The sequence below is a fragment of the Drosophila kikkawai genome, chromosome 2R (assembly GCF_030179895.1).
Source record: "Drosophila kikkawai strain 14028-0561.14 chromosome 2R, DkikHiC1v2, whole genome shotgun sequence".
NCBI classification, from domain to species: Eukaryota; Metazoa; Arthropoda; class Insecta; order Diptera; family Drosophilidae; genus Drosophila; species Drosophila kikkawai.
The window spans coordinates 8,977,292-8,991,848 of NC_091729.1; the positions used below are offsets into that span (position 1 = coordinate 8,977,292).

At 44.9% G+C, this 14,557-nt stretch overlaps 3 protein-coding genes across 3 annotated transcripts; 1 reads left to right on the forward strand and 2 right to left on the reverse strand.

Annotated features, from left to right (window-relative positions):
- The first annotated feature begins 871 nt into the window (after positions 1-871).
- Positions 872-4,195, forward strand: LOC108074385 (uncharacterized). Its single transcript, XM_017166411.2, has 4 exons — positions 872-1,265; positions 1,334-1,596; positions 2,154-3,359; positions 3,840-4,195. Exons 1-4 carry the CDS (start codon positions 872-874, stop codon positions 4,014-4,016), a joined length of 2,040 nt encoding a protein of 679 aa, XP_017021900.2. The 3' UTR covers positions 4,017-4,195.
- Positions 4,196-4,676: 481 nt separating this feature from the next.
- Positions 4,677-5,954, reverse strand: LOC108074394 (putative uncharacterized protein DDB_G0290521). The gene is made up of 2 exons (XM_017166419.3): positions 5,826-5,954; positions 4,677-5,767 (listed from the first exon to the last, which is right to left on the reverse strand). Exons 1-2 carry the CDS (start codon positions 5,880-5,882, stop codon positions 4,793-4,795), a joined length of 1,032 nt encoding a protein of 343 aa, XP_017021908.1. The 5' UTR covers positions 5,883-5,954; the 3' UTR covers positions 4,677-4,792.
- A 626-nt stretch (positions 5,955-6,580) lies between these two features.
- On the reverse strand, positions 6,581-7,602 carry LOC108074403 (uncharacterized). The gene is made up of 2 exons (XM_017166430.2): positions 7,490-7,602; positions 6,581-7,431 (listed from the first exon to the last, which is right to left on the reverse strand). Exons 1-2 carry the CDS (start codon positions 7,544-7,546, stop codon positions 6,652-6,654), a joined length of 837 nt encoding a protein of 278 aa, XP_017021919.1. The 5' UTR covers positions 7,547-7,602; the 3' UTR covers positions 6,581-6,651.
- Positions 7,603-14,557: the final 6,955 nt, after the last annotated feature.

Consider the following 14,557-nt stretch of genomic DNA (forward strand, 5'->3'; position numbering starts at 1 on the left):
AGCAAAAGTTCAGAGCAGGACCGTGGCTAGGGGTGGATTTTGCCACCATCATCGGGTTGGCTCAGCTCGGCAACAAGAAGTTGGGCTAGGCTGATTTGCTGGCCGGCAATTGCGCAACTTATTGAGGTAGGCACCTCGGTGGTTATCTGAGAGATACTGCTGAGGAGCTTGTTCCGAGGACTCTACCCCTTGGCTTTTCTGCTGTCTGGCCTTCGGGGCAGTGGTTCAAAGTTCACAGATACCGGTTTGCATCTTGACCAGCCTGTCTTCGACCGGACCTCAGGACCATCTTTCGAGGCGGCCAAGCATCCGAATCTCCTCGAGACGTTCTCGGCGGGACGCAGATCAGTTTGCCAGTCAGTTGAGTTTGAACTTCCATTCGGTCGCGTCGCGTTCGCTGTTGTTCTTTTCTTTTTGGCCATTGGTTATTTGTTGAGCCGAAAAGAGCTGGGAGCTTGATTTTCGTTAATGTGGGATTTCTGTTAACTTTATATTGTTACAAATTACACTGTTTTCGTTAACTTTTTGTTACATAATTATTTTTAAATATTTGTTTGTTCGTTTAATCCATATCGTTAATTGAGTAATAAAACAAAGGTAAATTATAAATTCTATTTAAAGTGTACCATGCGTGTAAAACAAGTTTGTCTTTCGTGAATTTCTACAAGTGTTAACAAACAAATAGTGCAGTTTTAAAAACTTTTAAACACCCATTTCAGGACCTCCCAAGAAATCCCACCAAACGAAGAATTGAGAAAAGCTTTTAGCTATTCAATCTGAATAATAACATCCATGTCATCTGTCGCTTGGACTTGGTTTTGATTCTCCGAGTGTTTGAGTTGTTTGAGTTGGTAACCAGAACATCCACGTCATGGAGCAATCTAATGGCAGTCGCAAGCATAGTGTGGACATGTCTGAGCCACTCCAGCCACAGTCCTCGGCGGCGATTCCCTCGTCGGAGACCTGGAGCAGCAAGAGAAAGCTCTATGCCATCGATGAGCGAGAGGAGAGCTCGCCGGTGACTGTGGGAAAGGTGGATGCGGATCTAGCCTACGATGCGGACGTGGATGAGCTGGAGCAGCCTGCAGGTGAGCGGGAAATCATCTACGAGCTTTTCCAGCCCTGGGCCCTCAGCACCTACGGCGATCAGGCCAAGACCAAGACGATAACGCTGCGCAAGAAGGCACGAATCCTAAAGGCGCTCGAGGGCAAGGAGCACAGTCGCCCGGACAGCTCCAAGTTTCGATTCTGGGTCAAGACAAAGGGTGAGTGTGGACGGGCAACGGGGATTTCAAAAGGTAGACCTTCATTTACGGTAAACCTCTCATCCCAGGTTTCACCACCAACCGTCCCGACGGCTTTGAAGAGGCTCCGGGCAGTCGGCGCTGCCTGAAGCCCCTGCCCACCTCGGCCATTCTGTCCGACAATCCCGGGGAAGTGGACCTCTTTGCCGCATCCACCAGCAAGGGGTTCGGGCGTCGGATCTACCGCAAGGTGGCCTGCGTGGAGGAGTTCTTCGACATCATCTACAACGTGCACATGGAGCTGGGCGGACGCAGTGGCATGCACGCGGGTCAGAAGCGCACCTATCGCATTGTGAGTGTAGTGTACAAAGCTCATATGTAGCTACCTGTTTTTTAATGAAATCATCCCTAACTATAATTTCTATTCTTATATATTAAACAAATTAATTATCTAAGATCTCTTGTCCTTAGTAATGTTTTCAATCTTTCCAACTTTTATATAGAAGAATAAGTATAGGAAGTGTATATAATATAATTAATATATAATATTAATATATAATATAATTATCAGCATCAAAAGAAAATTCGAACTAGCTAGGTCCGGTTGTCCTTCTATCGTCTCGGACGGCTATATCATATAGCTTCCATAGGAACTTGACCTTATTACTAAATATGTAAAATCTTGAAAGGATTTCAGAATCATTTATTAATTAATTAATTAATAACGATATTATATTAATATCAACATCGGGTTTCGGCTTACCGAAGTTAGCTTTCTTTGCTTGTGTTCTTTGTGTCCTTCTTAAACTTTGTTTGCAATTATAAAATAATATATAATAAATAATATAATGCTGGAAGTTAAAGATGGTTAATCAAAATTTTCTAATAAATATTGCATTCTTTTTACAGATTACCGAAACCTATGCGTTCCTGCCCCGTGAGGCGGTCACCCGCTTCCTGACCATCTGTCCCGAGTGCAAGAAGAACCTACGCCCCTCCTCGCCCTCGGTGGGCGGAAAAGACGCCGACCTGGCCGGCAACGAGAGCTCCTCAGAAGTGGAGAACTACCTGAATTATTCATCGCACACGGAGAGCTCTCTGGAGGCGGGGCCCACGGCCAAGCGCCGCCGGCACTCGAGCGCCGAGCTCAAGGCCTCGCTTGCGGGGGCCAGTGGCCTGACCGGGGGTGTTGGACTGGGTGTGGGTACCGGGATGTATGGTGGCGCCAGCGGCTCCAGTGCCACCCAGCAGGATGGGCCGAAGGCTGCACCACCGCCCAGTCCCGGTCCCAGTCTCAATCCCAAGCCAACGGTGACAGAGGCGGCTGTCGAAACATTGCCGGTTAGCGTGCCAAAAATCCGGGTCAAGTCCCAGTTGCAGGGTCCGCCGAGTCCACAGGACCACGTTCAAGACCAAGTCGAGGCAAGCCCCAATACGGCTTCCCAGTCCCAGGCCAGTGCCAGTTCCCAGGGCTTTGATGCCCATCTGCTGAAGTCGCGGGACAATCTCCTGCGATACTACGACTTCATGAGGCGCTTCTATGCCGGAGAACCGGTCTTAGCGCCGCCCCTCTATGGCAGCAGCCTGCTGCAGAGCCTCAGCTATCCAACCCCAGTTTCTGCCACGGCAACCCCTACCCCTATCCCTAGCAGCACCACCGCTTCTCAGGGCAGGCCGCTAGACCCTCCCAAGGCCGCCTCTCCTGCTCCCAATACCAATGCCAATCCCTCCCTGCCTAAGAACTCTCCGGACAGTTCGGTGCAGGCACGCTCTCCGACCGTCTCAACAGCCACGCCCCTCGTCGCCAAGGACACAGCCCCTCTCACTCCGATTAATCTAACGAAATCTCTATTTTGCAGCCTCAAGAGTGGAAACCCGGCCTCGACATCGACGCCCGTGGCCGCCCATGGGCCGCTGAAGCTGGAGCTGCCTAGTCCGCCCAAGCCGCTGTCGGAGATGCGGATTCCGCAGCTCCGCCACCTGCCGCCCGTGGAGCTATCACTGCCGCTGCCGCCGCTGGATCTGGAGCGACTGAAGCCCATTACCTCGACTTACCTGCAGCTGACGCGCAGCATGGGCCTCAGCGACGAGGATGCCTTGCGCTTCGACAACTTGGTGAGTAAGGACTTTAAGTACTCGCTATAGTCTAAGGACACCTTTGAAATCTCGAATTCGTATTCGAATTATTCGATCTCAAATGAGCAATCCAGAACTTATATAACCCAATATCTGACTATCCCCAGTTTGTTTCGCCAAAGAAATGGCTGATGAAGAAAAGCTATATATATTTTTTTATTTATTAAAACAATTCGATTTTATATACATATATTTTTTATTACATTTGCATATTACATTTGAAAGCCCTTGGCGATATATAAATTTTATTGAAATCTCTTTTACAAAAAACGTACAATTTTACACAATATACATGTTTTACAAGCGAAATGACGCACGTAGTACTACTTGAAATATTTATGTCTTACTTATTTAACGCATAGTTGATTTTAATGCTTAATTATTTAGATTAGATTTAAGAACCACTGCTTATTGCGATTTTCATACACTTGATCCGCCAACAAATTTTTACTAATCTAGTTTCTTTTTTCTATGACATGCTTGGCTTATAAATGTAACCCAACTAATGCAATGCCATCGAGCCTGAAGGGCAGCGACAGACAGACAACCTCGCCACCCACTGTACACGGCAAACACCACCCCCAGCAACTTTTCCACCCACAAACGCTTTCGGCCACCAAATGCGTTCTGCGCTGAGCATCGCACAAAATTATGCAATAGTTCTTTCACGTATTTTTATAATTTTGCTTTGAAATTCAAATTGAATCTCCCGTTTCGCCTCCCTTTGTGTTTTTTTTATAGTTTTGATCTCTTAATGCTTGAATTATTTTTGGCTGCAATTTATGTATTGCATATATTATGTTGTTAACACGCTTAATCTATTAATGTTATTATTTTCGTTTTGTATATGTTGATTTTTTATTATTGCCATTATATATTTATTTCTCTCGATTTTTTACAGCTCAGTTGTTAGCCAACGCCCAAAATATTTATTGTAATAAATTAGCCATACGCAACTATTAATGCTTTTTAATTAATTTTGGCCAGCGATCTGAATAAAAAACAATTGTAATTTTCTAAAACGTATATATGCGATTAGCATTTGAATAAGTTATAGCGCTTTGTAGTTGCTTATACATATTATAAATATTTAAGGAGAGACAAGGTTCTATGTCTTGAATATAGCAGGTAAGTTTACACGAACGATTTGAACTTTTCCCCAATTGAGCCGGAAACACGTTATGATTAAAAACACCCTTATCACTTTGTTTAATGCGAAATTCCCGGTAAAAGATTGACTCAGGCCGTCCGGCGTTATCTCGGGGCTTAGCCCCGACTGATAAGTACTTTTATAAATGAACTCAAGAGCCTTTTTATTTTTCTAATTTGTTTACTATAAGCTTTAATCCACATTTCTTGATTATATACTAGAGTAACAATCAAAGCTTTAACCAATGGAAATTAGAAATGATTTACTTGGTGGGCTCCTCCTGCTTGGGCTTCTCCGGGTCCCCCTTGACAGTGCTCAGCACAAACCTCACGGTCAGCACTCTTCCGTTCTTATCCACGATCGTCTTGACGAGCTCCCCGTTCTTCTCCTCGATTTCCGCGGCAGAGATGTTCACCCTGGCCAGAAAGTCGTCAATGGTAGAGTCTGTCTCAGCGCCACTAGCCGGGGGGAGTAGATCCACCGGTCTCTGGGTGGTAGTCGGGTCTTGCACTGGAACCCAGGTGGGCTCTGTGTGATCACTAGGGCTCGAAGGATTCAGTGGCGGCAGAAAGGCGGGTTTTCTGAAGAACGTTCCGGCTGGCAGCGAGGGAAAGGCTCCAACGGGCGGGCTCTGTGCCTGGGGAGTGTTTTCGGGTTGAATGGGACCGGGTGCTCTGGAGATATCGGGGAATAGCGAGTTGAAGAAACTGTGTCCGGGGGAAAGAGGACCGCTATAGGTGCTGGTGGTTGTCGTCACCCTTCGACCTTGGTCGTCCAACTCCGTTTTGGTCTCGAATCGAGGTGTTACTCCCTCAGGAAGCCCCCACCTGGGGAAAAGCGATGAGTGGGGGAACCCGCTGCCAAACGGATCACCGAAGGTATTATCGGAGCTGTCGAAACCAAAATTTTGCTCGGGAAACCGGGAAGCTGGGAGCCGGGCGGGATTAGGCACGTACTCCCATTCTTCTTCTTGCGGCTTGGAGAGCGAGGTGGCACTAGCCTCTATCCTAGCCGGTGTCGACTTCTCCGTGAGCCTGTGCATGGACAGCGCTGTGCGATCGGGACTTAGCTCGTAGGTCACTCTAGTCTGCTCTCCGGCCTCCCCCTGCTTTGTGGTAACCAACGGCTGTCTAGTGCGCCAAATTTCGTCCAGGCCAGCAGCATCTAGGCCCATTCCCCGGGCCATGTTGTAGAGAGACTCGCTGGGTACGCTGACGGTGGCTCTTGCGGCTCCCATCTAAAACCAAACAAATACCTTACTTAATCGGGGATTGAAGGTCAGTTGCCTGACCTACCTCTAGTTGAAGGAGCAGCAAGCAGGCGCAGCTAGCCCAGAGATTAGCGTACTTCATTGTCGGTCGTTCCGCGGCACTTGCAAACACTCTGATTGTCAGAAACTGACTGACGCTGATTGTGGCGACTCAGCTGGCCGATCGCCACTTGATCACGCTCAAGAGTCTGATGTGAGCTTGTGTAGGTGTCTCCCTTTCAAATTCAAAAATTAAGCTTTCCTCCCAAAGGTTATCGCTCTGAAACAGGGGCCTCAAAGCTCAAAAATAAGCAAACGAGGATAGCTTTGGAAGCAAATCGTTTAATACCCTTAAAATAATTTCAGCATTGTCATAAGCTCCTGCAAAGCATTATCGAATATCTGTCTATATACTATATACCCTTGCAGTTTTTAACTGGATCGATTCGATTTAAGAAAAAGTGGTGAAATGGTCGGCACTGCCCTATTCCGCGGGTCACAGAATCGGCAGAGGAACTCCTGCCACACACGAACACTATAAACTAAATACACTTTGCTTATTTTTTTCTTATAAAAATGCAGTTTTGACATCAACAAAATTACGTCTAGGAAAAAAAAAACTGTTTTTCTACCCCTACCGCAAAGCAAAAATGTTTTTCTGCCAGAGATAATCGAGAATTACATTATGAGGTGGCGACCTCGAAATGCATTCATCTTTATTCACAGCATAATTTCAATAAGTTTCCTTGAAAAAATATATACGGAGTTTATATGTTATTCTTGAAATGAAAAACCAGAAACTTTAATAACAATTTTGCGGCTGAATTTATTTACAAGCAATGTTTAATTAACAACTAATAGTATTTAATAATTTACTTGGTGGGCTGATTTCCATTTTGACTTTTGGTTTCGACCAGCTCGAATTTGGCTTTAAGAACTCTCCCGTTTTTATCCACGATCGTTCTGACATATTCCCCATCCTCTTCCTTAATATCCGTGGTGGTGACATCAACCTTTGCCAGGAAATCGTCGATCACAGTATCAGCTCCCGGGTTATTTGAGGGCGCCAGAGTGGGCAGGGGAACCACCGGCAACCGGGTTGTAACCTCTGGTACTGGCACCCACTGGGGATCATTTGAATTGGATTCATCTACATTTGGCGTATAGACGGGACGCTCGTTTGCGGTTGGATTGCGTTGAATGGGAATGCGTTCATTTGGAAAGCGCTCATTTGTTGGAGGTGGGGTCGGATTATTTGGATTATAATGCCCATTAAACCCCTGGCAGCAAGGTATAAACGGGTTCGTTGAGAATATTCTCGTCCAGTTTTCAAAGAATGCCTGCGAAAATCCACTGCCAAACGGATTCAGGAACGGGTTAAGAAAGAGCTCGGTATCTGGCTGACCCCAACTCTCTCGAAATTGGAAAGAAGAGTGAAACTTATTTTCCACCCTCTTGGTAATTGTGCGTCTGTCGGGGCCCAGATTGTAGGTAACAGTTGTCACTTCATTCGGCGGGATCTGTTTTCTGATAACCAAGGGCTTTCCGGTGCGCCATATCTCGTCCAATCCGGCAGCATCCAATCCAAGGTCCCGGGCCAGGGCGTAAAGACTCTCGCTGGGTCCGGTGACGGCGGCTCTGGCTGCTCCCATCTAAAGGTGAACATCAAAGTTACTTGTGGAGGAGCCAGTGGCGAGTTGCACGACCTACCTCAATGTGAAGGAGCAGGAAGCAGGCACAGCTAACTACAAGATTGGCGTACCTCATCCTCGATTTTTCGCGTGGCACGTGTTAACACTTTGAATCCCGGAATCGAACTGAACTTGGCGTTGATCGCGACTGATAATTCTGACTGAGCTTGCCAATCGCCAGCTAATCGCTCTCAACGCGGGGATATATACATACTGATTGTTATTTAAAGGTTATCTCTCCCCTGAGAGGGGTTTTTCTCACTGTGCTGGGAAATATACGTATTTTACATAGAGTTGGGAGTATTGCATATAATTATAATCCAGGTATTGCTCATTTTATTTGTGGTTTTGAATTCATTTTAAGCTCAAAGGGTTAATCCATCAATTTACAGTGGTTTACAGTAAATAACCAACATCTTATTCAAACTTAAATAAAGTTCTTTATGAATGGAGTGTGCATATGGCTCGTATGTCTGTATATATTATATTTGCCAACAAAAAATACCGGTTTCCAACAATACAACCAACAAATGTTTGCATCAAAAACTAGTCAGACTGCTTTGACTTGTGGATACTCATCAGAACTTAAAAACTAAATATTTATAAAAAAAAATCGTTCGAACTCTTACGTCGAGATTCTCTAGTTAAAAATCAATCATTCAATAATATGGCCTTGACACTCTTTTAATTTAAATTTACTACGAAAATATTCCAATATATGTGGGAGCTCAGAAGCAGGGTATTGCATAAAGTAATAATAAAATTAAGACTTTATAGCATTGCAGGTAAATTTCTCATTGTTCGATTAATATGAATTTTGCTTGCATCATACTGGCTCGATGATCCCAATGGAGATCGTGAGGCTAACTTGCAAATTTTTCAACAAAGAAATCAGCTTGAAAGCAAATGTGTTGATATAAAGAGAAAATATTTACTAAAGCTTCTATATCCGCAATCAAAGTTCTATTAATTTACTTAAACTTTGAATTAAATAATCAACTAATAATATAAAAAACCAACATTTTGAAATATAAGTTTTTCGTTCCACATTTTAAAATCAAAAGTAATAGATGTAAATACACAGTACTGCCTTTTTTACTGTTCCATTGGAGTTTGTGAGTCTGAGGGTGGAGGCTGTAAAGATGTGGCCCCAACGGGAGGTGGAGCATTAGGTTGACTCAGGGGTGCGGAACAAAGGGTGCCCCGAAGGGTGCAGCAGCAGGACTGGACTCCGGGTGTGGCCATGCAGGATTTACGCTAAAAAGACGCCATAAACCTTGAATGCCAGCGGAGCGGAGGAAAAAAAGGGACCGAAATTGGAATTTGATAGACGCCCGAGCTCAGGTCCTTGTTCTGGTCTGTTCCCGGACCCAGTCCTTTCCGAGTTCAGAGGACGTTGCACGTCTCCCCAAAACCCTTTCGCAGCAGGGCCAGAGTATTGACGACTTTTTAAAAGGGTCGAGCGAAAGTCGGGGCTGTCAGGGATACGGGTGGGGGCTAGAGCCCGGCCAGGCGGGGCTTAGGAGGCAAAGGGACCAACGACCAACGACCAAGGGCTGCGTTGGCGCGTGCTATAAACCAACCGATTTCAACGCTCGGCAGGTGAGGCTTGTCTGTGCTTGAGAGGGGGCGGTGATTGGGTGATTGGGGGACTGGGTGGGGGCTGGTGGTAACCGGCCAAAGTTATAAAACTTTACAGTTAACTAGGCTTGGCAATCAAGCTAAAAGCAAAGGCGTCGTCCTCGTCCTCGTCCATGTCCGTGTCCGTGTCCGCCTTTCGCTGCTGCTCGGCTCCTGTTCGGCGCCATCTAGCGACAGTTGCCGCAGTCGGGCGGGCGACTAGCCTCCCGAAAAAAAAACCCAACACTGGCCGAGTCCGTGCACCTCTAAATGCGGACGGGTCAACACCCACTTGACCATGTGTGTGGTGCCCGTTCCAGTTGGGTGAGTCACCCCCGCAGTCCACAAATTCACAATCCTCCACTCACCCGAAGGGCTTGGCTTGCCCAATGCTCCGTGTGCCCGTCGAAATCGCTTTTCCATTGTCTTTCGCTCCTGGTTTTTTGGCGGACCCCTTGGCCGTCTAGTTTCAGATATTTTCATAGGGTCTGTGACATTTTTTAACAGATTTTCGCCTCTAGGTGGAGAAGTCCAGTTAGCCTCGTGTGTGGCTGCTGTTTCAAGTGGGCTTATATTGCCCCAGTGGCCCTGCCCAAAATTCAAATTCTCTTCAAGCGACCTGTAAACATTGCATTTGCTATTGGCAAAAAATTCATCCAATGAAAAAATTCCGAAATTTATTAAATTACATTGATTCAACATACAAAACGTTGGTCTATTTGAGTTCTGATACAAATTTTAAATACTGCTAAACCTCTTATCTATTTTCTAAATATAAATTTAATGTATTATTTAATATAAAAATTCAGATTTAATAAGCATTTTTTTAAGGATCAAGTTGATTTTTTATTTCAATGATTAACTCAATATTTTATTTCTCAACAGAATGCCAATTAGAACTCTGTTTTTGTTGTTTTTACTCAATTTTCATATCTATTCAAAATTTTGTTGCTTAAAAGATATTGCAATTATTTAAATTCAAGCATAAATAAGTTCAAACTGAAAGACAACCAGAATTAATCCCGCTTTAGAGTTAGGGTAAGTCAAAAAAAAATTGGACACCAGGAGATATGGGCACGCACCCCCAAGAGGCGGTCGTAGCCACGGTTGCCGACCCACCACATCCATACCCCAACCAAGTCCCAAGTCACAGGATCCAGGACCCAGGTCCCAGAACCCACACCCCGACGAACCAGGGGACCAAAACGTCAGTCTGTCTGTCGGTGGATGGGCGGAGGACGGAGTTTTAGTGCCTTTGGAACATGGGTCGGGCACTTCTTCATTAATTTTCATGGCGGCACAAGAACAATGCCCCGCCCATCCCGTTCCCCCTCCGTTTCGTCCTTCGATGAGGAGGAAACAGAAATGTTGGAGCGGCGAAAGCGAAAAAAAAGTTTCTCCAGCTCGGACCCAAGTTGTGGGTGTGTTTTGTGCAAATGAGCGAAGGTGGAGACGCCGTTCTTGTCCTGTCTCTCTATTTATATCTGTGAAACTGTGTGTATATATATACAAGTATATATGTATGTGTGTGTGAGTTGATTACTTTCTGTTTAGGTGCCCGTCCAAGTCGCTCCCCAGCCCCACCCCAAGGGCCGCCCTTCAAAAAGGGACTTCAGAAGGCAAAAACGCATTTTTATGTTTGCTCGTCCGCCCGTCTAGCTGTCCTCCAGGCCCCCCCCCTTCCTGTGCCGTAAGCAGGACGCGAAGCCCTTTTTTATAGCAAAGTTGGGGCTCGAGGATGTCTGCCAGGCAGGGACAATTGTCCCAGCCCAGCCCCGTCGAAGTCTAGTCCTGGAAAAATTGCAATTTTCGCTGAGGAAAAAAGCCAAGACATCGTCTTGGAGCCGCTTTGACATGGCCAGGGACCAGTTACCCCGCTGCTCTAATGAATTTCCGTCCAGGCAACTGGGCAGCATCCCTGGCAAAAGGAAACCGAGAGATGAGAGAGAGAGAAAAAAACAATTAAGGAGGGATTTGGGTGGGGACGCACCCATAATCATAATTGCGCGCCCGAAACTTGTCGATTCCTCAGCCATCCCTCTAATTGTCAGTCACCCTTCTGCTTAATTGTCCACTGGGTCCCAGCCAGTGTCCCTTTCGGAGCTCTCCTTTGCCTTATTCTCCCTTTTAATTTGTCAATTCGGTTCGAGGTGTTCTTCGTCGAAGTCTTTCTGATTTTCCCTTTTTTTTATTTTGGTACTTTTGATGGTCTATGTTCAGGTTTGCTGACGACTTGTCCTACAAGGTGGCAATTACTTATTTGGACTTGTTCGGCTTGCGTTTTAATTATTTGTACGATTTGAATGAGAGCAACAGGGATTTGTGTTAAGGAGTATGAAAAGACATCTGTTTTGAGATAGATTTTTAAGATCTTTTATAAAAAAATTGCCTTTTACAGACAAAATCCGGTAAAGTTACTTTAAAGTCTCGAAGATTTCTATTTTTCTTGAACATATATTAATATTTCAATGCTCCAATAAAGAAATTAGCTTAATTTAAGCTTTACCGAATACTAGTAACTTATATTAAAATCTAATATTAATTATAAAAGACAGATAACATAATGAAAAATCGAACCACTACGAAATGTATAACTCTTTGAAGACAAACAATCATTAAAAACCTCAATCAACATGGCATCCATCTCAATAAGCAATTTGACTTCAATTACCGAAACACTACAAGCACGCAGCGAGTGGGTGGCGGTGGGGCGGGCTAAAAAGGATTTCATGGCTACCGATTGAGCTTCCGATGCAGCGACAAAGCGGCAGACACAAAGACAGACGACACCGACACGGAACGGTGACGTTGATGGCAAATAAACAAAAGATTAAGCCCAGACAATAGTAAACAAACCTCATGAAAGAGACCGAAAGGACGAGGCGGAAAGCGGCAAAAAAAATGGAGAGAACAATCAAATAATGAATTCCTTTGGCAAACGACAAATTGATAAATTAAACGCCACTTATGGCAGAATGTGTGTGTGTGTGTGTGAGTGCTCTAACCGGAAGAAAGTGGAAAAAAAGAAATCAAAATAATGGCAAGGACACGCAGCGCCAAGCCAGCAACAGCAACAGAAACAGCAGACGCAAAGTGCACGCAAATTGAGGTGGCAATGCAAAAACAACATAAACAAGCAGCGCCAGAAAATAAAAGCAAAAATAAAAGTCAAAGGACTCACGCACACATAGACAGACCTCCGGCTGCCGTCCCTCTCGCACATACAAGCATACAGGCCAGACGAAAAAATAGAAGCAAAACAATTAACGTCCTTGACGAAATTGTACTTTTTACTTCATTTTATTTTGCCGCCATCGAAAAAAGCTAAAAAGAACAAGTTGAAAAGTTGAGCCGTGTGCGGCATAATAAGAGCACAAAAAACAAACCGGGCGACCAAGAAAATTATCCTTCGGAACCGACCCCGCCACACTGCCCCCAATCCGGCCAAAGGACAACAGAAACAGGAAAAAGCAAAGTGGAGGCAAAACAAACAAATAAGCAAGCGGCTCGAGAGCGAGACGCCGCTCGACAATGCGAGAGAATGCAAAGAGAAGATGATGGGCATGTCCTGGAGGCTACACTCACACACACACACACACACATATTCGGGCCGGCACGCACTCGCACACTCACACGTGGCGAGCGGAAAAGAAATGCGAAGGCAAAAGTGTTTGGGAGCCGACGAAAAAACAAGCAAGACAAACTAGAAAGCGGGCAACAACAGAAAAAAGTCCTCAATGACAATGCCAGAGGATGAAGGCAGAGAAGCAACAGACACAACCACCTGTGGAGCCCTCGCGCGCACACACACACTCACACACACAAGCCCACACGGCTCGAGGAGAGAGGAGACAGGAGACAGGAGAGAGCTCTGCAGCTCAAGCGGAAATGCAAATAAACAAACACGAGGCGAGAAACGAGGACGAAAGGCAGCAAAGAGAAACTCGCGACGACGAAAAGGACGATGAGCGCTGTGCCATTGTATTTGTGACCCGCTCTCTCTCCCTCTCTCGCGGCCGCTCGCACACACATGGCTTTGAATATTATTATGGAGGATCCCGACTTTCAACGCTTTTTTCCATTTTCCTTGGCCGTAAAAACGGCAACAAAAAGCCAAGCGCGGCGTGCAACAAAATAAAACATGAAAACAATTCCAAAACAAACATCGACGCCGGGCAAAAGGATGCAGAATTCAACGAGCGAAAGTTGCCAAAGGAATTTACGACTTTCGGCGAAATCAATTCAAAAGTGGAGCACAACCAGCAGACGGCCACAAAAGGATTCAAATAAAAACCAAAGCCAGACAAAAGGGTGCTGGGTAAGATATTTGTGCTCTATTTGCATATTCGAGGGGGATTTGCCCCATTATTTTTAGTCATTTTGCAAATACAATTTTTTGATTTATCATTCGAGTCTGTGCCGCGGTTCGCGCTGGAGTTATTTTGTTATTTTTGCCATTGGTATGACCGATTGATTGGGCTGTAATTGGTTTTTATTGGACTGAAAAGACCCGAGAAGGGGGTTGAGACTTGGAGAGTTATGATATGTTTTTGGCTTAATTTTAAATTTTGGGCGTAATAAGATCTATAATCTAAAGGAAACTATTGGTATTAAGAGTAATAACCGTAATCGGAATTATTAAAATTGTTTCTAATTCACGTTGAACAAGACCTAGTGGATATTCACTAGGTCTGAATATGATTTTTCCAGAAATGCTTTGCTTCTTTTTGGTGTTATTTCATTATTACATTACAAGCACACATTATTAAGCACACATTGAAGTAAATTGAGTTATAATACTTACCTTAAGGCAACAGTATTTTATAAGGCCAAGAAGCTCACTTAGGCTTGCTTTATAGAATTTAAATAGTACGATCGGTGGTGAAGCTTAGCAACTCCAAATGAATCCTTTCCCAAAATGTTTTACCATAAAGAGATCTAATGATAATATTCCAAGAAATAACTAAACGTACATCTACCTACCATACCATTACGTATCTTTTCATTAAATTTCTCTGCCATAATGTGAATTAATGTAACAATAATTGTAGATAGAACTTACCTTTCAATAATTGCAATCAGTCTTGTGGCTGTGCATTAGCCCAAAAGAAGTTCCACACACAGATATAACATAAATTATATTTTGCAACTAATTTATAAGCTGAACGCATCTCCCGCCCCCGAAACACTGCATCCCTCTCCGAGATTCTCGGGCGTAGACACTTTGAAGAAAATGCATTGATTATGCATGCGTAAAGCCCAAAACTCAACTGTGGATGTACAATCCCCGCCTGAGCCCCATCCAGATCCCGGCCCTTGCGTAGTTCTAGGAGGTGAGGTGGCTTTCAAGTAAAAAGATAAGACAGCACAGCACTATGCTCTCTCTGCTCCTCTCTTTTTACCCCATTACGCACACACACTCCTCCTCCCAGGCAGATGGCCAAATGTCGTAAGACTTACCCAGTCC

Coding starts and splice junctions, on each gene's coding strand:
- LOC108074385 (XM_017166411.2), top strand. CDS start 872: ATGGAGCAATCTAATGGCAGTCGCAAGCATAGTGTGGACATGTCTGAG. Junction 1,266..1,333: donor ATTCTGGGTCAAGACAAAGG/GTGAGTGTGGAC, acceptor CTCTCATCCCAG/GTTTCACCACCAACCGTCCC. Junction 3,360..3,839: donor CCTTGCGCTTCGACAACTTG/GTGAGTAAGGAC, acceptor TTACTAATCTAG/TTTCTTTTTTCTATGACATG.
- LOC108074394 (XM_017166419.3), bottom strand. CDS start 5,882: ATGAAGTACGCTAATCTCTGGGCTAGCTGCGCCTGCTTGCTGCTCCTT. Junction 5,768..5,825: donor TGCTGCTCCTTCAACTAGAG/GTAGGTCAGGCA, acceptor GTTTGGTTTTAG/ATGGGAGCCGCAAGAGCCAC.
- LOC108074403 (XM_017166430.2), bottom strand. CDS start 7,546: ATGAGGTACGCCAATCTTGTAGTTAGCTGTGCCTGCTTCCTGCTCCTT. Junction 7,432..7,489: donor TCCTGCTCCTTCACATTGAG/GTAGGTCGTGCA, acceptor GTTCACCTTTAG/ATGGGAGCAGCCAGAGCCGC.